At 41.4% G+C, this 24,236-nt stretch overlaps 1 protein-coding gene across 6 annotated transcripts in view; it reads right to left on the bottom strand.

The window, feature by feature from the left end:
• Nucleotides 1-1,930: 1,930 nt before the first annotated feature.
• The window catches only part of pacsin1b (protein kinase C and casein kinase substrate in neurons 1b), a 40,913-nt gene continuing 18,607 nt past the window's right edge, over nucleotides 1,931-24,236 (bottom strand). For 5 of the 6 annotated variants that reach the window (XM_033626890.2, XM_033626891.2, XM_078170287.1 and 2 more), the window contains exons 2-10: nucleotides 15,023-15,149; nucleotides 11,651-11,807; nucleotides 11,305-11,540; nucleotides 11,053-11,208; nucleotides 10,469-10,644; nucleotides 10,249-10,369; nucleotides 9,389-9,513; nucleotides 8,927-9,123; nucleotides 1,931-7,226 (exon numbers count right to left, since the gene is read on the bottom strand). In XM_033626890.2, the coding sequence (XP_033482781.1) occupies nucleotides 7,117-7,226; nucleotides 8,927-9,123; nucleotides 9,389-9,513; nucleotides 10,249-10,369; nucleotides 10,469-10,644; nucleotides 11,053-11,208; nucleotides 11,305-11,540; nucleotides 11,651-11,807; nucleotides 15,023-15,082 (1,338 nt within the window). In that variant the 5' untranslated portion in view covers nucleotides 15,083-15,149 and the 3' untranslated portion in view covers nucleotides 1,931-7,116. Of the gene's footprint in view, nucleotides 7,227-8,926; nucleotides 9,124-9,388; nucleotides 9,514-10,248; nucleotides 10,370-10,468; nucleotides 10,645-11,052; nucleotides 11,209-11,304; nucleotides 11,541-11,650; nucleotides 11,808-15,022; nucleotides 15,150-23,035; nucleotides 23,326-24,236 lie in introns of those variants that run through there. The other variant, XM_033626889.2, reaches the window with a different exon arrangement.

Raw genomic sequence — 24,236 nt, 5'->3', positions numbered from 1 at the left:
ACATCTGTCTTTATAAGGTCTCACAGCTCACAGTGCACATCGGAGCAAAAAACAAGTCTCTGCAGAGCTCTGAGCACTGAGTCATGGAGCTGAATACTTACATCAGACCTCTGCAGGCAGTTTCTTTGACGTCATGACTTGGTTTTCACTCTGATGTGCACTGTCATTTCTGAGACCTTATAAAGACAGGTGTGTGCCTGTTTAAATCATGTTCAACCAGTTAAATTTATGACAGATGGACTTTGATCAAGGTTAGAAACATCTCAAAGATGATCCAAAGAAATGTAAAGGGTCTGAATTCTTAGTGATAATCAGCGATATTTAATTTTTTCTCATTTTCATAAATTTGCAAACATTTATTAAAATCTGATTTTGCTTTGTTAATATGACTGTAGAGTGCTGAGGGGAAACAGGAATTTAAAATTGTTTCAGCACGAGTCTGCAGCTTCAGTCACTGGGGCAAGACTTTTACCTATAGATACTTTAAGTACATTTTGCCAATAAAGCAATACTTTTAATTTTAAATGGAAGACTGTTTTTTGTGGTGGAGTACTTTTTAATCATTGTATTGGTACTTAGAGGTGTATCTCAGAAAATTAGAGTACCATGATAAAGTTCATTTTTCTCCCTTAGTTTAATTCAAAAAGTGAAACTTTAATTTGTCCTGGATTCATTAAACATAAAGTGAAATATTTCAAGCCTTTTTTTGTTTTAATTTTGATGACTCACAGCTCATAAAGTCAAAAATCCAGTATCTCAAAATATTAGAATATTACATAAGACCAATCAAAAAAATTATTTATAATACCGAAATGTCAGCCCTCTGAAAAGCATGTTCAATTATGCACTCAATTCTTGGTCAGGGCTCCTTTTGCACAAATTACTGCATCAATGCGGCCTTAAATGGCGGCGATCAGTCTGTGGCACTGCGGAGGTGTCATGGGAGCCCAGGTTGCTTTGATAGTGGCCTTCATCTCATCTGTATTGTTGGGTCTGGTGTCACTCATCCTACTCTTGACAATACACCATAGACTCTCAATGGGGTTAAGGTCAGGCGAGTTGGCTGGCCAACACCATGGTCAGCAAACCAGTTATGAGTAGTTTTGGCTCCGTGGGTAGGTGCCAAGTCCTGCTGGAAAAGAAAATCAGCATCTCCATAAAGCTTGAAGTATGAAGTGCTCTAAAATCTCCAGGTAGAGGGTCGTGTACAGTTTGGACTTGATAAAACACAGTGGACCAACACCAGCAGATGACATGCCACCCTAAATCATCACTGGACTTCAAGCAACATGGATTATGTGCTTCTCCACTCTTTCTCCAGATTCTGGGACCTTGATTTCTAAATGAAATGCAAAATTAACTTTCATCTGAAAAGAGGACATTGGACTACCAAGACCACTGGAAACAGCCAGCCCTTTCTGTCATGACCTTCTGTGGGTTACCCTTCTTGTGGAGTGTCGATGAGTGTCTTCTGGACATCCGCAGTCTTCCCCATGATGTGGTTGTGTGTACTGAACCAGACTGAGAGATTAAAGGCTCAGGAAACCTTCGAGGGTGTTTTGAATTAATTAGCTGATTAGAGCTCTTCTCGGGACTGTGTGAGTCCAGATATATACAATATTCACACAAACTTTTTCATGAAATTATTTCTTTAAAAAAACAAGGAACCAGAGTGTGTGCTCCAATTATCAGGGTATCACACTGCTCAGCCTCCCTGGGAAAGTTTATTCCAAGATGCTGGAAAGGAGGCACCGACCGATTGTCGAAACCTACAAGAAGACTTGTACTTGTAATGGAGCATTTTTACAGTGTATTTCTATTTTTACTTGAGGATCTGAATACTTATACCACTTTTTTTAACAGTATCGTGCTGAAACATAAACATTTGCTCCACATTTGTTTCTCACAGAGTCTCGTATGTGCTTCAGAGTTCTCAGATGACATCTTTTATTTTTGCGTATGCAGATGAACAGGCACTACAGTTTGGAAATTACAGCACTATGCTAAAAAAAAGAAAGAGAGAAAGCCCTCTGAAAAGTTTTCCTCAATACTGCAGATCAATGTTTCCAGACAGAAAAGAAAGAAGCATTTGAGTATTTCTTTTTAAATATACCGTCTTCCAGTGTATCACAGTTTCACAGTGGACGCTGCAGTCGTAGCTTTTACACACTTGTAAAGTACACTTGTTAACAGTCCCATTCTGCTTCAAATACAGTCTGAAGTCTTTAAATTCACATCATCTTCAGTCAGACAAAGAGGGCCTGCATGTGGTGTCGGTGTAAACTGAGCTGGAGAAGCAGGAGTCAGATTCTGTGGAAGTGAGCTCACTTTGTTAAACATGATGGTTGAGAGTCTTTGGAGTGGCAGGGTGGAGGATTGTAGTAAGGCAATATTAATGTCACCCCATCTGAGCCCAGTGCTTTACAAGGAGCTACATTTTTTTTAAAAAGCATACAGAAGCACAAACGCAGTACGAGAGACATTTCCCTCCTGGATCTTATAAAAATGAACTTCTCTCATGCAGCAGAAAAAGGAAAATGTCTCATTAATTTTTCAGAGACGGATCCTCTTTCTGCTTTTTTTCACTCATCGCAGCCTTCTCTGTCTGCGTCAGTAAGACTACACCCACCTTCCTCACAGACAAAGGTGTCGTTTTCACCTGTGGTTACCAGGAGCAACAAACCAATCAACATGTACTGTCCTGCCACATGCACTCCTGCTCTTTGTCTGTATAAAGTCTTCTGATTAAAACATTAAACTATAAAGACGTGTATATTTAACACAGTCTGCAGTAAAATAGACCAATCAGACTATGTTACGCAATGCAAATTATCATCATCATCCTGATAGGAGTTTTAATTTGATCAAGAAACTGTCAATAATTTGGTGGGAACAAAGTGAGGCCATGCACTGGATCAGTTCAGATCAGAGCGGTAAACAGTGTGTGGGAGCATCAGCATGCACATAATCACAGAGATAAGAACAGGAAGCGGAGTCACTGACATTCACTCAGAGTAAACAAGTCGCATTAACTGCAGATAAAAATAAATAAAACCTTTGTTGTTTAAATTAAGCTGTTTTCCAGGCAGGTTTTGTTCATGGCGTCGGGGTTATTAACACAGTCTGCACGTAAAGACGGGAGGAGGAGACACTAACTGCAATGTAATGGTTATAACAGGCACCTTGTCAGTGACAGGTGGGACAGCGAGGTTAATGTAAACAATTCTTGCACTGTTTGGTAGAGTACATATTTCCATTTCAAAGACAAGCTCTGCTGAGTGACTTTGTGTGTGTTTACTTTACTGATGGTGAGCTGTCTTTTATCTCCGCTCAGAATGCTAATTCAGTGACATGCTGTGGAGTGCAGCAGGAAAACAACTAAATGCATTAAAGGAATAGTTTGACATATATATATATATATTTTATGCAGAGTAAGGGCACGGCCACACATGAGCAATGCATGCCAATGACCATCGCCTGCTGAGGTGATATTCATCCTAAATGTGGGCAGTGCCTGATGTGATGCACACTGAAAATTAACTTGCTAGCTAATGTTAGCTAGCTTGCTAATAGATAGGGTTGACACGGCAACAATCGATAGCCCTTTTTACACAGAGATCGCACTATAGGGTTGCTACGAAGTCCCATCTTCATGATGTCTTTACATTTTTACACAGATCCCAATGACAGTGGCATCACGGCGCTCCAGTGTGTGATTTTAGGGTGCTTTCAGACTTAGAGTTCGCTTTTTTTGTTCTGAATCAGAGATTAATTTTGTTACAAAGTTACATAATTGCCTAGAGTTGGTTCGTGTTCTCACGGCAGCATTTACAAGCCGACCAGATTCAGTGCCTGCGAGAGAAAACTGCTCTTGATTGGTCAGAATTTCCATGTGGTTTAACCCAAACGATGTGTCATGTGACTGCAGTTGGTTCAGGTCGAGGTCAGAACACGTTCTCACCCTAAACAAACTGCACCAGAGTTCATTTGTAACCAGACCAAGACCACCTCTTCATGAAGGTCTCGGTCCGGTTGTTTTGGTGCGCACCCGAGTATGATTGCTGTGTTCACACCTGCCCAAACGAACCGCACTTTGGGAGCAAACGAACTTGAGTTTGATTGAACTGACCAAACAGGGAAGGTGTGAAAGCACCCTTAGATAGCATAACAGCATCGTGGAATGAAAGAGATGTGACGGGCGTGAAATGTAACACAACAGCGTCAACGTCTAGTGTGACATACAACATATGCTTCGGCAGCACTTTATCAGCAATAACAGTGGCATTAACATGGTTATACCAATCATTTACCATCCCTGTAAGGAGCTCCTGAATCTCATTGTTTTCTCCATTTGTGGGCATTTTTGGCCATTGTTCCTCCTCCTTAAGTCTTAAGTTAGCTGCTAACTGCTAACAGCTGCTTTTTAAATCTCCCACGGTGGGCTGCACACATAACACGTCATTAAATTGTCACACCTGTGCCACCCATGATGCCATCTTGCCGGCCATCCTGTTAATAATGAGGTCATTTCGGCGCTGTTACTACCTCTGCCGCCAGGTTAAAGGCGAGAAAACTCTGTCCTCCCATTCTGCGATTGTACCTTCTTTACAGAATAACCGCCTTGAAGAGGCAGTGTAACAGGGGCTAATGTCTTCTCCACATACTCTTCTCTGCTATTGGTTGAGGCTGTGACTTCGCCGGTCAAAGATCACTGAAGTTGAACTCAACGTGGTTCAAAGATGTGAATTTGCTTTGCCACTGGAGGCAAATCTTTTATTCTCTTGAATGAAGTGAACAGGAGTATATTTGCCAATGATAATTTTGTGCATGTGTGACTGTGCCCTTAGAGGAGAAGTTTAGTATCACTCTTGTGTTTGTGCACCAGCAGCTGGTTAGCTTAGCTTAGCTTAGCATAAAGACATGAAGAAGCAGGGGGAAATTAGATCGCCTGTCTCTGTCTGCAAAGCTCACTTAATCTGTGCAAAAAATGAAAAGTTGTGATCTTATAGGGAGTTTTGTGCTGTAACTCTTTTTGACTCTCCTATCTGCAGCATATAGTCCATTCACTTCAACTCTGCGTGGATTAAACCAGGCGTTTTCAAAGTCTGACCCTGTGAGCCTCCCCCTCTCTGGATTACACAAAGGAGATAGAAGTTGTTAATCGTTGAGCTTTAGAGGTGCTTGTAGGTGGATTTTGTTTCCTTTAGACAGAGACAGGAAAGCTGTTTCCACTTTATACTAAGATAAGCTAACCTGGGACTGCCTCTAGCTTTATATTTACAGTACAAACATGACTGGTACGGACCTTCACATCTAATGCCTACCACAGACACTTTCAAAGCCTTTGAAAATACTTTTAAAGGACTAAAGTCAGACACCCTCTCACATCTAAAGACAATGTTTATGACACATTGTCTTTAGATGTGAGGGGGTGTCTGACTTTATTCTTCAAAAGACTTTTCAAAGACAGGGCTTCAACAATTTCTGTCCACTTTTTCGTTCTCTATTCTGCCATGCTACAAATGGGAGGACACATCAGAGAGGCACTCGTGTTTCTCCTCCTTCTCAACAATCCAAGGCAACATCCACACCTCACCTTCTGTTTTTCATTTTATGACAGCGTTTTAAAACAAGAACAATCTCCGTACACATGAGCATTTTAGCACCGTTTCAGAATTAATCTCCGCCTATATTAACACACCTGAAAACGTATGTTTCATGACCATTGACAAACACTGGGCATGTGCATACTGGTGTAAACAGGAAGCAGATTGTCTACTCTCGGATAATACCACGGAGATGGCAAAAAGTACTAAGATTTCTTAGCTTGGACCAATGATGGGTCAGAACACTTACTGAATGTATAAGTATAAGATGGTAAAGGCAGCGGGAAACAGATTGGGAGGTGTTACAAAGCAAATACGGCCATATATCAGAGCAGTGCCTGGAGCATCATCCATCACCAGAGGAAGCCATGGAAAGATGAAATCACAAAAGATATGTAGACCAAGCTATAATGTTTTAACTTGACATGTCGTGACTGATAAGACCCAGTCAGGAAGCAAACGTAGGTTTCAACGTCATTGTTTTCACCCATCCAGACTAAAATGCAACCATGAAGTTTTCAGACTACATTGGGGTCGACGGCGTGCTCAAAGGTCTCAGATTTAGTGTTTCCAAAACGCTGAAGCGGTGTGGACGCAGTGTAAACTTAACAATAGTTATGCGTACTAGTAGTCTAAAATGTACTAGTGTGGATGTAGCCCAAGAGAACTGAGACTTAATCAGAATCTTATGCCTCCCTGGAGTCCCCTCCATGTTTACTGTCTACCCAGTTTGCTGTTCCCTGTTTGGAGCTGGAGAGATCGCAGCTATTGGTTGCTGACTTAAATATTTACATGAGCCAAGACTAAAAACTGATAATAATATTAAACGATGATTTTATCAGAACATCAAGATGAGAAAAAGAACGGCTTAAGACAGCTCGGGCCGAGTTTTCTAATACCTCACACCAAACGATTGAGATCACGGGAGCTCGCCACAACTGTAGCAAAACTCTCATGATTTCATCTCAACATTGGAAATTTGTCTGCAACAGTGAAATTGCTTGTAAAGTCGTGCGGTGTTTGACATTCCCCAAAATGTCGAACTATTCCTTTAATGCTGAACACGTAAATATTTCACAAAGAAAACACTGTATTCAATGAGACAAAAAAAAACTGTACAAGCGTCCAGACTGTAAAAAAAAAAAGATTAAAATATATACATGAAATGCACAATGCATAGCTCATCTCGCTATCCAGGCACAACTGACGATACCATATCAGTGTTATGATGAGAGAACATACTGTATGGCATGTTAGCATCACGTCTGAAATCAAACACAGCTACACACAAAAGAGACTAAAATATTTCTGCTGCATTTGCAGTATTTTGATGACGATGATGTGATCCTGAACGAGTCTTCTCTATGATGAGTGCCAAGATGAAGACAGCTCACTGTGCCCAGTGGAGAGAGGAAGCTTTGCTTTCAAGTCTCTGGCAATGTGCAGTTATGACCGGACGGTTCAGTCTGGGTTTGCCCTCCGACGAGACAAGCGTCCTTCGCTGGAATGGCTAAATCGGCTCCACGTAATTGGCCGGGTACAGACCCAGCTGGCCGTTGTCTAGACGCCCTTTACACCAGCCCTGTTCGTCCTCCTCCTCCAGCTTCGTCAGCTCGTCCCCTTCATCGATCAAAGGAGACAGAAATGAATGAAAAACGATTCGGAAGAATGCAACAGACTCAGTGTTCAAGGGACAGCTCACCCCAAAATCAAAATATATTTCCTCCTCTTACCTGTAGTGCAGTTTATTTATCTAGACTGTTTTGGTGTGAGTTGCAGAGTGTTGGAGATATGGGCCATAGGGATGTCTGCCTTCTCTTGAAAATAATGCAACTAGATGGCACTCTGCTTGTGGTGAAAGCACTCAAAAAATACAAAAAACAAGATCCAGGCATCTCAAATCAATGGAGACAACCATGGAAAAAAAACCAAGGCACTTCGTCATGAGATCAAGTGGTCTCATATTGTATACTAATTCTTCGAGCGTAGGTACTCTAACTGACCAACACAAATCCACCTTGGGTCTTTATCAGGGTCTGAGAAACACTAATGAAACTACATCTTATGCCAGCCATGAATGGCGTTTCCTCCCAACACATAAGGTCTAATGTATAGCCAATAGAGGGTGCTCAAACAATAGCCTGGGCCCCATACATGCCAAAAAATACATTTGAAAAACTCAACAGCAATGTCTCTTTCCAGAAACCATGACTTGATTACGCAAGATAATCCACAGACCTTGTTGTGAGCAGTTTCATGTAGGAACTATTTTCTCTCTACCAAACTACACCTGCCAACTGTGTCACAGTGCAGAAGGAAGTGTGCATCTACTGCTAGCTCACCTAGCACCACTGAGCTAGCAGTAGATGCTACTGCTGAAGAGGATGCCATTAATATTTACATCTCACACTGTCACAAGCAAAAGCCTCTCGTCCATGAGTAGATGCACACCTCCTTCTGTGTGGTGATATGGTTGGCGGGTTTAGTTAAGTTAAAAGAAAATAGTTCCTACATGAAACTGCTCACAACAAGGTCTGTGGATTATCTTGAGTAAGCGTCATGATGTTGACTTTTTCAAATGTATTTTTTGGCGCTTTGAGCACCACAAGCTGAGTGCCATCTAGTTCCATTATATTCCGGAGAAGGCAGACATCTCTACAGCTGATATCTCCAACACTACTCAACTCAAGCCAAAACAAATTAGATTGATAAACAGCACTACAGGTGAGAGGAAAAATGTGTATTTTTTATTTGGGATGAACTGTCCCTTTAACACCAATCTGATGGCTGTCAACAAGAACTTTAAAGGAACAATCTTCTTGAAAAAACATGTTGGCCTAAGTAGTGTGGAAGACTGCAGTGATTTAGGATGGTGATGGTTTCGTGACAAAAACAAAGTATCAAGATATCCAAAGACATTTTGAAAACCACCTCTTCAGTGTACTCCACTCAATCATCAGCTCTTAAACTTGATGGTCAGTGTGAATAAAATCTAATTTTATATTGGTACCCATCTTTGTGGAGTTTGTATGAGTTTAACACTTTGGGAAATATCCATAATTGCTTTCTTGCTGAGAGTTTCAAGAGAGGAGTGATTCCACTCAAAGGTCATGTATTAACTGCCATAAAGCAGCATAGCTGACAGGAATTTGTTTCAGTGAATCCATGCAATATGAAACTTTGTGGTACTGAGCTACTAGTTTCTACAGGAACTACCGATTTTTCAATGGAGTATTATTTTTATATGATATACCATACTGACAGTATAGCAGCAGGAACATACTGGGAGTCACTGTTTTATCACCAGGCATCACACTCACCTGCTTTGAAGCTGAGCTCGTCCTGCTCTTGGCCTTCGTAGTCATACAGCGCTCTCACCCTCACGCCTTTGCTCACTTCTTCCTCGAAGGGGTTTGTCCCTCCGTTGGTGTCGTTGCCTGAGTTCGGGGCTGTCTGGTCCTCGTCCGACCACTCCGTGGAGGCTGTGTATGCCTGATTCTTCTCGTAGCTGCTGACACTGAACATCAGACATTTGAACAGAAAGTTAATTTTCAGTCCTACTGGGAAATTGTTTTTCTTTATTTATTGTTGTAAAGCATTTATACTATACTGCTCGTTCTAATGTCGCTATTACTATTATTACAGCTACAGCAGTTGATTAAAAGATGACAAAAGTTACTTATTTGTGCTTGGAAATAAAACTGAATTTACATAGAAAATGATATAATTAATACCAGATACAGTATAACTATGCAAAGATAAACTGATGATTATAATCTCACCTTCCCCGGTCTCCAGCCTGAGCGTGATCTACTGCTGTGGTGACGTTGGTCAGCATGACTCCATCATTGGCTTTCTTTGACTTTTCTTTCTTTGAGATGTTGTGGGTGAGGTCTGGGTTGTATTCCTGCAAAACATGAGACAAAGCATTCATTCATTTATTCAACCTTTGTTTAAATCTTGATGAAACAAGATCATGCTGGTTGGCCAATCATCTGTAGTCTTTGCAGTATGTTCTTGTGCAACTTTTTGACCTAGGTCTGGCGAAATGAGGCGATGCACCAGTCGACTCTCAAAATTCAGCTTCTCAAAATTTTCAAAATCAGTGCTTGCAAGCAGGACCTCAAGCATTAGGGAATCAATTAAACAAGCTGACTAATGACTATTGGACTAGTATATAAAGAAGTGATGTATGAAAGTCAGTGCCTGTCATGTCTTACTGTTAGAGATGGCCACCCAACCTTTTCATACAAGATGTAATGCTAAATAGAGTAACTGGTAATGACCCTTACGGCTCATTGATAAACTGAATATAGGGGTTTAAGAGTAGAGGCAGAGGTGTTTCTGTAGATAACATCACTCTGCAGACATTACTTGACAGAGCCAGGCTAGCTATCTCCTCTTACTGTCAGTCTTCATGCTACGCTAAGCTACAATAAGCAGCTGTAGCCTCATATTTACCATACACACGTGTGGGGTGTTAATCTTTTCATCTACCCCCCAGGAACAATGCAAATAAGGGTATTTCCCAAAATGTAAAATGAGTCCTTTAATGTTTGGACAGTATATATAGCTGAAGGCTACAGGCCTCTTGGGATGATTTAAAGTCTTATAATTGTAGCTTGTAATTGTATCTCTGTACCTCAAACTGTGGCCAGTTCATGTGCATGCCAGGGCCATGGGTGTTGCTGAACCACTTCAGATCTTCCTGCGGGCTGGATGATGTGATGGTGCGTTCAAGTTCTCTGTACACTGTAGCATAACTGTGAAAAGATGAGAGAGGTAAGGATTTAGCGTACAGGGAACCAATTATCTGATAGTTGGGTCTCGTCATAGTAACTGTACTTAGAAATGTCTCAGACCTTTGGTTTTCTGTGAGGTTGAGGTGGCGTTTGACGTCCAACAGCACCTCCCTGAGGAAGCTCAGCCTCTTCTCTTCAAACTGCTGGCACTGATCAAACACCTGCTCCATGTTTTCCATGTACTGCGGAGTGCACTTACTCAGCTCATCCAGAGCCTTCTCATACTTCTCCTTGGCCTGGGTGACACACACACACACGAGCATATACGATATCTCACTAACGCAGGGGTAATTAATATTTTAATGGCACGTTCCTGTTTTTCAGTTCTGTTCAGATGTGAACTCAAATAACCCTGAAAGTGCAATAAATGTGTATTCAAGCACAAGAATGAATCATAGTTCAAGAGTGTGAAGGTCGAGACACACTGAACACTCAGAGTAGTGGGGGAGGTGTTGTATTCAGTCACACATTAATAATGCTACACTGACTCCAGCTACGATGCCTCTCTAACGCTCACACCCAGCTCCACGTCTTTAAATAGCCTGCGAGTTGATTTGCTTTTAGCTTGATTGCGGGAAACAACTTAAGCATGATGATGACCGACAGGCCTGTTAGAGCTGCAGCAGCAGTCGGTGCGCTCTCACCTTCTGTGAGTCCTGTTTGCACTTGTCCACCTTCTCGTGGAGCTTCTTCTGCTGGTCAGCGGTCACAGAGGCCTCTCCCTTACTGTTGGCCTCTCTGGTGGACGCCAGCTTCTCCTCTTTGCAGGCCATGTGGTAGGACTTCTTGGCAGCCTCGAGCTAAAGGAACAAGATGAAATGAACAAGCATATAATTACTTTTCATAAACAAAGTAGGGTTGCATCTAATGTGTAAATAAAAACCACGCTCCCTCACCTCTTTTAGCTTTTTGGCCCAGGGCTTCTGGGCCTTCTTGAAACCCTCCTCTGCCTCTTTGGTTTCCTTGAATCCTCCCATCATCTGCTTGTGGTACAAGTCTTTCTGCCAGTTCTTCACCTTCTCAAAGTCATCATTGATCAGATTGTTTTTCACTTCCTGGTGAAGCTCGCTCACCTTCTCCGCCTCCGTCATCACCCCCATCCAAGCTCGCTCTACTGTGCCGTACTGAGGCCCTGGTGGGGGAGACATCACGTGACGCATTAGATCAAAACAAAAACGGACGCAGATTTTATAGACAAACAATACTTGAATTTGCATGACATGAGTGTGAACCTCCGCTCACCTTTATCCACCAGCTGTCTCCATCTCTTGGACCACTCCGTCAGCTGCTGTGAGTAGGCTTTCTCTATTTTGGCACGCTCCTGGATGCAGTTCATCAGGTCATTGCAAAGCCGGTGACCATCATCAATCCGCTTCACTGTACGTTTGTAGTTACCAACCTGACGTAAGACCAAAGTCTCAAGTTACTTAAGGTAATCAAATAGTATTAAAGGAATAGGTTGACACTGTGGAACAAAAGCTTAGCTGCTCTTTTACTGCAACTACGAAAGGATCGACACCGCTCTTGTATCAGTGCGTTAAGTACAAAACTGGAGACAGGAGGTGACTAGCTTAGCTTAGCATTAAGCATCTTTTTTATTTTTCCAATTAAAGTTTTTTTTGATCGGGGGTTTTTCCCTTGTCTGCTGTGTGCGTCCAAACACAGAGGGATGTTTGATTATCAAGATAATTGCCAATTAATTTTCTGTCAGTTCACTAATTAATTAAAGCAACAGTGTGTAAAATGTATGGGGATTTAGTGGCATCTGGTGGTGAGGATTGCAGATTGCAACCAGCTAAAACTTCTCCAGGTTTTAGCTGGTTTTCCTTGAGTGTTTATTGTTCAGGAAGTTGTAACCAGGAGCTGAATCATCGACAGTGGTCTCCTCCTCTCTAAAATAAACAAACCCTGTGATTTAAACCGGTAAAAACACTGAATGACGCAGTTTCATGAAGGGTCCTGTCTATAGCCAGTGTTTGGTTTGTCCGCTCTGGGCTGTTGTAGAAACATGGTGGTGCAGCATGGTGATTGCCGTAGACAAAGACCTGCTCCCTATGTAGATATAAACGGCTCATTCTGAGGTAATGACAACACAACGATGCTTATTTTCAGTTGATCACACACTAGAGAAGCCCTACCTATTATATTATATTCAATTCTTTGCCAATATATGCTCCTTAATCCTACACGCTGGACATTTAATTGACTAATGCTACTAAAAGAACTGCTGTCTTCTGTTTTGCTGTATGGGCATCACTGTGTGAGCTGCCGTCTTTAAAAGGAGCTCAGCCTGCAGGTGATGCATTGAAAAGGCAGGAGGGAACAGCAGGGAAGAGACTACTGGTGTTAGTGGACTTATGCTCTGGAAGCAGGGGGTGGATTAATGTCATACAATTTACAACTCTCCGTGGACGCAGTAGCAGCAACCTCCCAGAGTTAGCTGTTAGCTGTTAGCTTTGCCCAGCGATAGAGTGAGACAGAGAGGGAGAGAGGCTGAAATCCCACATTACTGCATTCACATCACACCTTTGTGAAAGACAAACAAAGACAACAGTGTCTTTACTGAATGTGTAATAGGTGTTTACCTATAACTCATCCTGAAAATGACTCTCAACAAATGTGAGACATGGACTAAATGGAAGCAGCTGGGGGGACGGATGATTGTATTCCACACCAGCCCTCTGCTTCAGTCAGCCGAGTCAGCGATCAGCAGGCAGCACTGCAGCAGCTCTACTGGAGAGCACTGAGTGGCTGTGATGTAGTGACTGTGTGCTGGAAACAGGCACCTTTGCTGCTCCAGCTGATTGCTGGTCAGAGAGACGCGATGAGGATAAAACACAGCCGAGACGGAGAGGAAATGGATTATAAAACCCTGAAGTGACGATGCGTCTTTTCTGTCTCAAATACTGGCTGAGTCCATCCATCACACACACTGTATCTAAACATGCAGCAACGTGATCGTCAGTATTTTCTGTAGCTTTAAACGTGTCAGACTTTTTCCCAGTTTGAACACGTGAACCAGCTCTCATCTATTATGGATGGACTTCTGGGAACTTGTTGCTCAAATTACTCAGGACTGTTTGTGCTGGCGTGGGAGAAACTCAGAGCAACATACTGTCATAGAGCTGAAACAATAAATCACTTATTCAATGAATATAATAATAATAAACTGCCACCATTCAGATAAATGATCAGTTAAGCACACTGGACAAACGTTAGTTCCAGCTTCTCAGTTGTCATTTTGCTGCTTTTCTTTGTCTTATATGGTCATCTGGATATTTGGGGAGTTCAGAAAAAATAAGCAATATGACATCATCTGAGGCTTTAGAAAAATGTGTAATTTTTCCCTGTTTTCTGACTAAATAATGAATCAATAATTGAGAAAAGTAATTATCATATTAATGGATGGATAATGGAAGGTATTTTTACTTGCAGTCCTACGATCATCCATGTATAAATATTTTTTATAAGAATATTTTGTAAGCATTTTAGGAGTTGTCACAAAACCATACAGTGACAAGAATCATTCTTTATCCATCTATAAGCCTTTTTGATTTTTAATTTTTTTATTTTTAATCTTTTGCATTTACGTGTCAAATATTTGGTTCCACCCAAGACAGGACCAGTATTTTTTTTTTAAATTTAATTTAATTTAGATTTTATTTTATTTTATTCTATTTTATTTTTTTGGCCTTTTGCCCAATGTCAGCTGGAATAGGCTCCAGCCCCCCCGCAACTGCACTCCTCTAACTTTGTTCACAGCAATCTAAGTTCTGTCTTGTCTTATCTTATCTTAATTTCAAAGGCCTCATTTCTAAATGCTTAAATCTGTGCATAAGACTGTCTTCATGAATGACAAAGTTTGCATTTAACATGCAAAATAAACAATGAAAAATTCCTCTATTCCACAAACAGGTCCATTAATAAAGGCTAAATGGCTGATAGCTAACAAAGTGTGGGACAAATTAATTTAGGAACGGAACAATGAGGAAGAACAGAAGACAAATTTCAAAAACAATTAGGTTGTGAGACAGAAATGACATTCATGCTACAGCTGAATTGTTTTATTTGGCAGTTGGTAAGGTGATAAATGCTGCAAACAGTGTCATCTTTAATAAGAGCTGTATCAGAAGTTGCAGCAATTGCATCTCACTAAAGAGCCATCAGTGTCAGCTCAGTGTCACCCAGAGATAAAAAATAGTTGGTTATTATTTGTGAGTCCCTGATCGTTATACTGAGAGAGCAATCGCATTACAGGCTGAACCAGAGTTGTAAATAATTTGTTTTTCACTGTTGCACTTATTCTAACATTTGCAAAATATAAGATATAGCTGGCTCAGTTGACTCATTTAGAGATAACGGCGCTAAAATGTAACTGTTTGTCATCATGGCTCAGAGATCTGGTGCTCAGTAATCGATTGATAAATTTGATTCTATGCATCGATTTGAGCATTCATGTGTGAGTCTGTTGCTACGCAGTTGATAAACGAGGCCTCAGATCTTTCCTCTCACCTCCCAGACGAAGCAGGTTCAGTGAGAGTTCATCACAGAGCGGTGTCACTGTCAGCTCTCGGTTAGGTTTAATCTGTCAGAGACTGTGCCCTGCTGTCTCACCTCCCAGAAACTGTCTGTGGTCTCCTCCAGGCTGGCGGACTCGTCGTATGCTCCAGACATGGTCTCCAGATTTGGCAGGATGGCTTCAGGCTGTGGCGGTCTGCAGCAGAGTAACGCTCCTCATGCACTATAAGAGACAACGAGCACAGAGGAAGGTAAATACAGAGATTGGGAGATGTGCTAACAGCCGCATAAACACTGATTATGAATATGGTTTTTAGCTGCAAAAGATGTTGCTACATACTCTGGTTAACTTCACTAAAATATTCATTTTGCATGTTCAGCCTGAAAAGTACGCAGTTATGATGCTGTGATTTAAAACAAGCTTTTTTTTGTTCCAGATTAAATGCTTATTCCTGCAGCTCATGTGATCACAGCATCTTAATCTAGATCCTTTGTTCATGCTCATATAATGCCTACAAACGTTGTGTCATGGATTTCAAAGTAGATGCAAAATCCTTATGTAACAAGAAAAAGACAGCGCTCATGGAAGGTTTATGCAAGAGATTATTAACCACAAAGAATTATAACAAATTAAGCTGCTTTTTTAAAAGAAGAATAGATAATGTGACTCTACGGCTGACAAGTACATGGCATATTCACCGCCAGATTATATTTATGAAATATAGTCTCAGGGTGGAAACGAATGTTCATTATCTGCAGATGACGTCATAAATTAATCCTTTTTGCCTGTGAAGCAATACAAAACCCAAAGATATTCAGTTTACAATGTTATAAAACAAGGGACAGCAGAAAATTCTCACAGCTGACAAGTTGGATCCAATAAGTGTATGGAAATCCAGAAACAGTTATATAAAATGTAGAGATTAGTATTAAATTAAGTATTTGTGCTTGATACATTTCTGTCCTGTCAGTCAAACTGTTGCTTCAGCTCTAACAACAATCACAACTTTGCAATAAGGTCCTGTAGATAACACAGCTGAATACACTAATACACATTTGTACAAAGTCCAAACTACAGCTGACAAGATTATCAGCGATTATCAGGGGAATCAAAAGTGCATGTCTGAGCATTTTATTTTGCACAATACTTTCCACACACTGATATCAGGAACGTACAAAACCACAAACCCCTTTATAACCCCATAAGACTGCTTCTGGCTGTTTCTCTCTCCGCTGCCCTGAGATGACTTTGTCAGGAGATGTAATGACTGGCTGGTAATTATCATAACAGCTTCTGTCAGAACACTGTCGCCTAATTGCAGAGTAATCTTTCATCATTCTAGTCAATAACATTATCACAAGACCTCACTGGAACACCTTCTGCTGCAGCAGAAATTAATAGCAGTGACGCGACTGCTAATGATGACACGTCTTGAAATTAGGGTGCAACATTAGGGAAGGAAGAGAGAAACAATCTGTTTTTCAATCCATCCATCCGTCAATGAATGGACTGCTGAACAGGCCTATTGGGCACAGACACAAGGGTCCAAGGGGCTCTTGATGGAAAGTCAATCTGCCGACTGCAAAGGCACATAAAAGCAGTTACAGAGATGCAAAATGAAAAGCAAAACAACCACAAAGGAACACAAAAAAAAGAGCCACAAAGCGACAAAAAAACAACCATTAAAAGAAACAAATTGGCCATGAAGAGCAGCAAAGTTATCATAAAAAGGAACAAAATGACCACGAAGAGAAGCAAAACGGCCGCAAAGAGACACAAAATAACCACAAACAAAAACAAAACAACCATATAAGGACACAAAAAACACAAAGAGACACAAACGGGAACAAAACAACCATTAAGAGACACAAAGTGACAAAAATGACCACAAAAAGAAACAAAACAACTGCAAAGAGGCAAAACAAACACAGGGACACAAAACAACCACAAAGAGATGTAAAATGTCCAAAAAGAGACACAAAACAACCATTAAGAAAAGTAAAGTGACACTAAATGACTACAAAAAGAAACAAAACAATCAAAAAGAGACAAAATTATCACAGAGACACAAAACATCCACAAAGAGACACAACTTGACCACAGAGAACAGCAAAACAACTGCAAAGACACAAAACAACCGCATAGACACAAAATGACCACAAAGAGAAGCAAAGCGACCACAAAAACAACCACAAAGAGACACAAAATGGGCACAAGAAGAAGCGAAATGACCACAAAGAGAAGCAAAACAAATTCAAAGAGACATAAAACAATTAAGAAGGGATGCAAAGGGACCACAGAGAGACACAAAACAACCACAAAGAGACCCAGAACAACTAAGAAGGAAGCAAAACAACCACAGACGCATAACAACCATAAAGAGACACAAAATAACCACAAACAGAAACAAAACGATCAGGTAGGAAAGCAAAACAAACACAAAGAACCACATCATGACCACAACTACCAAGAGACACACGACAACTACAGAGAAACGCAAAAAAAGCAACACAAGTTTTTGTCTATGTACAGAAGCCCATTACCTACAAATCTGTCCATGTATCTGCACAGCGTGTGATTATAACAACCAAACAACACAGGATAAGAAGGCTCACTGACTGCAGACCCTCAGCATAATAACTCAGTGAAGACATTAACATTCAGTCTGAAAACATCCTCCTGGTGCTGCTGCAGCCTCATCAGCTCCACACTCACCTCCACACGTTCAGGTTCAGTTCACAGCCCACACTGCAATTTAAAAAGGGACTAGACTGTTAAACTGCCACATGTTCACACAGCGTACTGAAATTATGATCGGCTTTAAGTAAGAAGTAATTAGCTGCTGCCAATGAATTTTACTACAGCTTCATAAAACTTAATCACAGAGAGCCTCTGCTCTTGTAATATCGTTCGTAGTCTCCGATTCCTGACCCTAACCCTTGGACCGACTGTAACTTTTAGGTCCATTTAAAAAATAAACAACTTTTTAAACTAGAATTACCACCTCGCGGTTGTATACCTCCACGCAACACTCAATTTGCAGTTACAGTTTAAATTCATGTGAAAACATGGAGGCTTCACGCGCATCTTCACCCCGGCAGCACAGAAGATCAATATAGTGAGTGCAGATTCAAGATAAGTATCACCAATCTAGTATCTGACCAAATGTCTCACCTTCTGTTCCTGAGTTATGATGTAACAGCCAGAAAAGTGTTTTTGCAGAACATCATCATGTCACAGTGCAGCTGACCTTTGACCTTTTGGATATAAACTGTCATCACTTCATCATTTTATCCTGTTAGACATTTGTGTGACATTCTGTCATATTTAGCGTAGGAATGAGTTATGGCCAAAAACATGTTTCATGAGGTCACAGTGACCTTGACCTTTGACCTTCAACCACCAAATTCTTATCAGTTCATTCTTGAGTCCAAGAGACTGTGCCAAACTTGAGGAACTTCCCTCAAGGCCTTCTTGAGTCACGCAAGGTCACAATGACCTTAGACTCAGACAACTTTGTTAATCCCACCAAGGCCAATTTGTTTGACCAGCTTGCCTTGTAAATATATTATAATATACAGTAACATAGACACAGTCTCTCAGGATGTTCCTGAGATGTCATGTTCACGAAAATGAGATGGACGCAAGGTCACAGTGACCTTGACCTTTGACCTATGACCAACAAAGTCTTATCAAGTCATCCTTGACTCAAATTGAACGTTTGTGCCAAGTTGGAAGAAATTCCCTCAAAGTGTTCTTGAGATATTGCATTCAGGAGTATGGAACGGATGCAAGGTTACAATGACCGTGACCTTTGACCACCAAAATGTAATAATTCATTGTTGAATCCGCGTGGATGTTTGTGCCAAATTTGAAGACATTGAGTCCAGGTGTTCTTGAGATCATGTTCACAAGAATGAGAGAGACAAGGTCACAGTGACCTTGACCTTTGATCTATGATCACCAAAATCTAATCAGTTTATCACTGAGTCGATGTGGACTTTGAAGAAATTCTGTCTTGGTGTTTTTGAGATATCACGTTCACAAGGAAGGGATGGACAGATGGACAGACAGATGTGTGGACAACCCGAAAACATAATGCCTCTGGTCGCAGCTATCGCTGCTGTGGAGGCATAAAAAAATCAGTTAGATGTTAGTCAAGGCCAGGCATTTATTTGTATAGCACATTTCATACACAAGGGTAATTCAAAGTGCTTTATTGAGCAATAAAATATAAAACAAAATAGAGTAGGATTTACAACAGGAATTAGTCTAATTTGGTTTTGATTTGTTTCCCGCTGTCATTCAAGATGGGCTTACATTAAAACCTGTTTACATGATCACCATATCTTAGTGTAAATGTTATCATCAGCTAAACAGAGATTCAAATAAACTTCAGTTTTACAGATACCATTTCAAACACTTGTCTCTTGAGTCTGACCGAAGGAAAACAACAACAAGTCGCCCCCGGGATTAGTTATTGTAACTGTCTGCACAGGGATCAAGTTTGAAAGAAACCAGATGACTTGCCAGAAGATATATGTTGTTTTCCCAGGCTCGATGTTTCCTGAATCACTACATTGGAAAAAGTTAGTATGACGCACAGTCAACATGGACACAGTTATGAGAATAAGACGCAGGTTGAGAAATACCATATTTTCCTTTAAGTCTTGGATATTGGAGCTTCCCACCTGCTCATGACCTCGCCAGATGTTTTAATCAACCCTCACTTTCAGCAGCACTTCCCCACTTTGATATAACAGATATAGATAACAAAAACCCAGATATATTGTTTACTTTGGATATTTGCACAAGCATAAATCACTAAATGATACAACATTGAGATTAAAAAAAACCCAAAACTATTATGGAGATAGAAGAAAAGAAATGAATGTGAGCAGTTGAGGCAGGCGCTAGGCACAAAAAACAAAATACACAAACACACCAACGAACAGAAATGCAGATCAAGATAAGATGCAAAGTGAAGATGCAAATGAACTGGGTGATGAACATCAGATTACAACAGAACAACAAAGAGAGTTATTTGACAATGCTGTTATCAGCACGATGAAATGCCAGCTGCAGCTGCTGACAAGTTTCACTGAGCCTCTGCTGGAATACAAAATATCAATAAACAGATGATACAGAGGAAGCATTTGATAAGGGTGTGTTGTTCTAATGCTGTAATGATGCATCAGCTGCAATATGAGAGGTCGTTCCTCTCACAGTGCTTCATAAAACAAAAATATGCTCAGAATAAGTCATCTCACCTCTGACGAATATTCTGTTAGACGAGAGTTAGATGAGAAGATTGATACCGTTCTCTGTCTGTGCTGTAAATATGAAGCTACAGTCTGGAGCCAGGTAGCTTAGCTTGGCATAAAGATTGGAAACACTGGGAAACTGCCAAGCTAGCTTTGGCCAAAAGTTACAAAACTGTCCTACCAGCACCGGGTCGGTCTCAGGAAGTGTATTAAAACATCAGGGGTTACAGGGGTTTATGTACCAGACTATTTCTTGGCTGGGTGCTGTAACCTCCAGGAGTCTCTGTTGGTGAACTGGCAACCTCATCTAATAAAACCACAACTGGTTGTTTTTCTACTTCAGTTTTTGCACAGATTGAACAAACAAGATTAGGGCTGCCCCTTCAAAGTCAGGGATTCAAATCGTCAGTCAAAGACCCCTCAGTCAACTGAGACTGCCTCAAGTCGAACAGTGGGGTTTTTTTTAGTAGTCAGTGTGCTGTGCAGTGAACTTCTGGGGACATTTTGGTCCCTAGCACTGCTGTAGAAACATGTTGGGAAATCTCTGGTCTCTCCCCATGCCGCCCTGGTGAGTAGGCAGCTTCGTTTTGAGCCATGTAACCCCTTTAGCATTGTTGAATGCTTCAATTTTCAAAATTCATACATGCTCCTCCCATGGTGTAAGACAGTCCAAAAATACCAGCTAACAGGAACAACTTTCTCCCAAATCCAAAACACTAGAGTGTTAAAACTTAATATTGTGATGTCATCAATTATAACGTCTAGAGCTGCTCCATAGACAATGAATTGGGGAAGATGCTCTGGATGAAACTGAGAGCACCCAGGGGAATGTTCTGAGTATACGGGAACCTTTTCTGTTTCATAACTGAGAACACTACAGTAGAATAAAGCTCATTTGGGTAAAAACAAAAAACACTGTGGGTCCACAAAATCAGGCTCCCATTCATTGTCTATGGAGCAGCTCCAGAATTTATGACCTATGACATCACAAGTTTGACACTTACTTCCTTGGTGTCTAGGTTTGAGACAGAGTAGCTCGTGTTCATGAATATTGATTGAACTTTCCCAGGCCATGGAAATAACATATTGGCAATCTTAATTTGATTGGTGTTTAACTAAGGTATGTCAGTACCATTAGCCATGCTGACACTGCTAACAGTGCTAACAAAGCTAACAGTGATAACATAAGCCGAGTTAACAATGCTAAAGGGGGTTTGTGGCTTAAAAATTGAGCCACCTACTCACTGGGGTGACCTGGCGGGAGACCAGAGGATGGCTATCATGTTTCCATAGCAGCACTGTTGGGTCTGGATGGTGTTACTAGTGGTAATCGTCAACTGAGCAGCACCAATAGCTATCATTAGCTCCTACTAGACCTGGGTGGAGCTCAGTGCTGTAAACTGAGCAGTAGCAAAATTAACCTACAGATCGTCTTAAATAGCAGGTCAAATATATTCTCTGTGGTTAACCGTTGACATTATTACTTGGAACCCATCAGCCATCGGTCTGACGACAATAATTTTGGTTATTTTTCTAAAGCTAAATTGTGTCAGACAGTAGCAGATGGGTTCTGAGATTGCTTTTCACCCACTGTGTTCTACTCAGGCATAATTTGTCAGTCATTACTGCTCAGACTACAAATGGAAATCAGAACGCTACCAGTACTAAAATCTTGTCCTATTGCCCACAGATTCTGCACACATACATATGCAGATATCTGTTGACAGAGATTAGCTCCAAGTCAACATAAAAATCAAAATCTCAGTTGTCACAAAACTTTGTGAAGCGCTGATACACTGTTGCAGGTGAACACTATCTGTACTGTATATTTATGTCTCTTTGAATGACCTTCTCTAACCGAGGCCAAGGCCGATTAGACATTGATGATTGTCTCATTATTAACAAAAAAATCTCACAGAGCCAAAGCTGCAGAAGAAGACGGATTTGATGCAGAAGAGCATATATGAAACAATAGAAAGAGAAAAGGCAGTGATGTGTTTTGATAGGAGGTCAGGGGGAGGGGTAGGAGCTGCATGGGTATTTGGGTCAACCGAGGACCAATGGATGGAGCAACACTTTTGACAATGAAGAGCAGAGATGAAATGAGAGAGGAAAGTGTAAGGAAACTCCAAAATCCCCCAAAAATCAACTTAATTGAGGGGGGAATATCCTCAGCGATCTATCCCAACGGCTTCAGGCCAAACAAACGCCTCCGCCGGATGCAGCGTGGAGCATGGCATGAGTGGGTGTTTATCATGCTTGGTTAATCTATTAGCTACATGCCGAGAGGGGGCTTTTGTTCAGGGGAGCCCTTTGCTTGGCTCGCAGAAAGGCTGATCGTAGTGTAGGAAAAGAGCCATGGAGGAGCTTCTTCCACTTTTTTAATTAAAGCCAACAAGTAGAGACGAAACTGAAACAGGAATAATGCTATGAATCTGACTGTATGTCTAATTCAGAGTCTAGGGAGTTATTCGTTGTAGCCAGACAAACAATACCCACCCACACACATACACACACACAAACCAAAACATTGGCAGCCTCAAAGGTTTAGTCACCATCACACTGCTTTGATTCACTCCTCACTATCCTTCTCTTTCATCGGTATAACCTGCAGTCTCGGTCAAAAGATCTGCATCCTCACAAACAAACAATCAGATTAAAAAGAGCATCACTGGGAATCCCCGTCCCTCTAAAGCAAGTGGCACCATAAAGCACCACAACTCGCAGCAGCAAGGCGAGCCGGGAGCATCAACACGTCAAGAGAGTCAAACCCAGAAACAAAGACCGTCAACACACCCGGAGAGAGGCAGACCACAGCCCCCCGCCACAGCAACAAAAGCTTACCCCCAGTCCTCCATTAACAGCGGCTAAGGCTACAGCTAGGAGAAAGGAGACACGTGGACTCCTCCAGCAGTCAGCCCCTCTCTTCCTCTCCTCCTCGTCTCCCCCTCCTGTTCGTTTAGTTTTGCTTGCCGTCCTCTCTGACTGACTGAGCGATGGAGCATCAGCGTGCCGAGCAGGAGACAAGAAGCACTAATCTGTGATCTGAGATCTTCCTGCCCGGGAGCACTGTGCAGACTGCGTGTATGTGTGTGTGTTTCTCAATGAGTGAGGGATAATCCTGTGGTGCTGTGTTGAATGGCTCAGACAGAGCAGCAGGCCAGAGAGAGAAAGAGAGGAGGGAGTGAGAGGGAAGGGGGGGGTGGAGAAGGTGGGCTGCTGCCGCTGCTGTTTGTGAACACTGTGGATGCTGTAGTGTGGATGTGAGAGGAGTTAATGATCAGACTTTGGTGGAACTGGTGATGGTGCGGACATGATCTGAATGCTTCTATAAAAACAGCACAAGCTTGGTATTTTTTAATGAAGTTCTTAGTCATAGATACTTCCTTTAAATGCCTGGAAACGAGGAAAACGTACTTTTCTTCCTACCTTAATGTAGCTTCTACAAAAGCAAGACAAGTCTTATATGACTGTATGATCACACTAAAGCAGGCTGGTTTGGAAAATACCTTTTGCATGTGAAATCAACCTGCAGTCACACCTGTTTTTTCAGGTCGCAATGATACCTGTCAGCAATGAAATGACTAAACAATTGGATTTTTTTTTTGTCCATTATTTGCTCTGGTGCCTGCCCAGTCGCCAAAAGGAAATGCTGGCATCCTATGTTTCTGCAAACCATGTTACATTTGTATGTTTTATTTTATAGGTAATGTAATGTAGCATATGAGCTGACTTAGTCATGGGGGAGTTGGAGGGGATGGTGAATGGTGTGTCGAGATGCCTGCCAAGCTGCAGACCACTGTTTTGAGACCAACAATCAAACAAAAAAAGGTTGTTTTTTAGCAAGTCATTGCTGTGTTTCCAGCTGCTTTATTGCCAACAAACAGGTTGTCTTTTTGCAACCTGTCGCAGTGTTTCCACGAAAAATAGTTCCACAAGACCGTGTGGTTTTATGGAGACATTGCTGCATTTCCTGCTGGGGCAGTGCCATAAAAAACAGTTGTTTTGTTTGGAGACGTCGCTTGATTTCCTGCCAGACAGTGCC

The sequence above is a fragment of the Epinephelus lanceolatus genome, chromosome 1 (genome assembly GCF_041903045.1).
Source record: "Epinephelus lanceolatus isolate andai-2023 chromosome 1, ASM4190304v1, whole genome shotgun sequence".
NCBI classification, from domain to species: domain Eukaryota; kingdom Metazoa; phylum Chordata; class Actinopteri; order Perciformes; family Serranidae; genus Epinephelus; species Epinephelus lanceolatus.
This window is presented reverse-complemented; position numbering and strand designations above follow the sequence as displayed.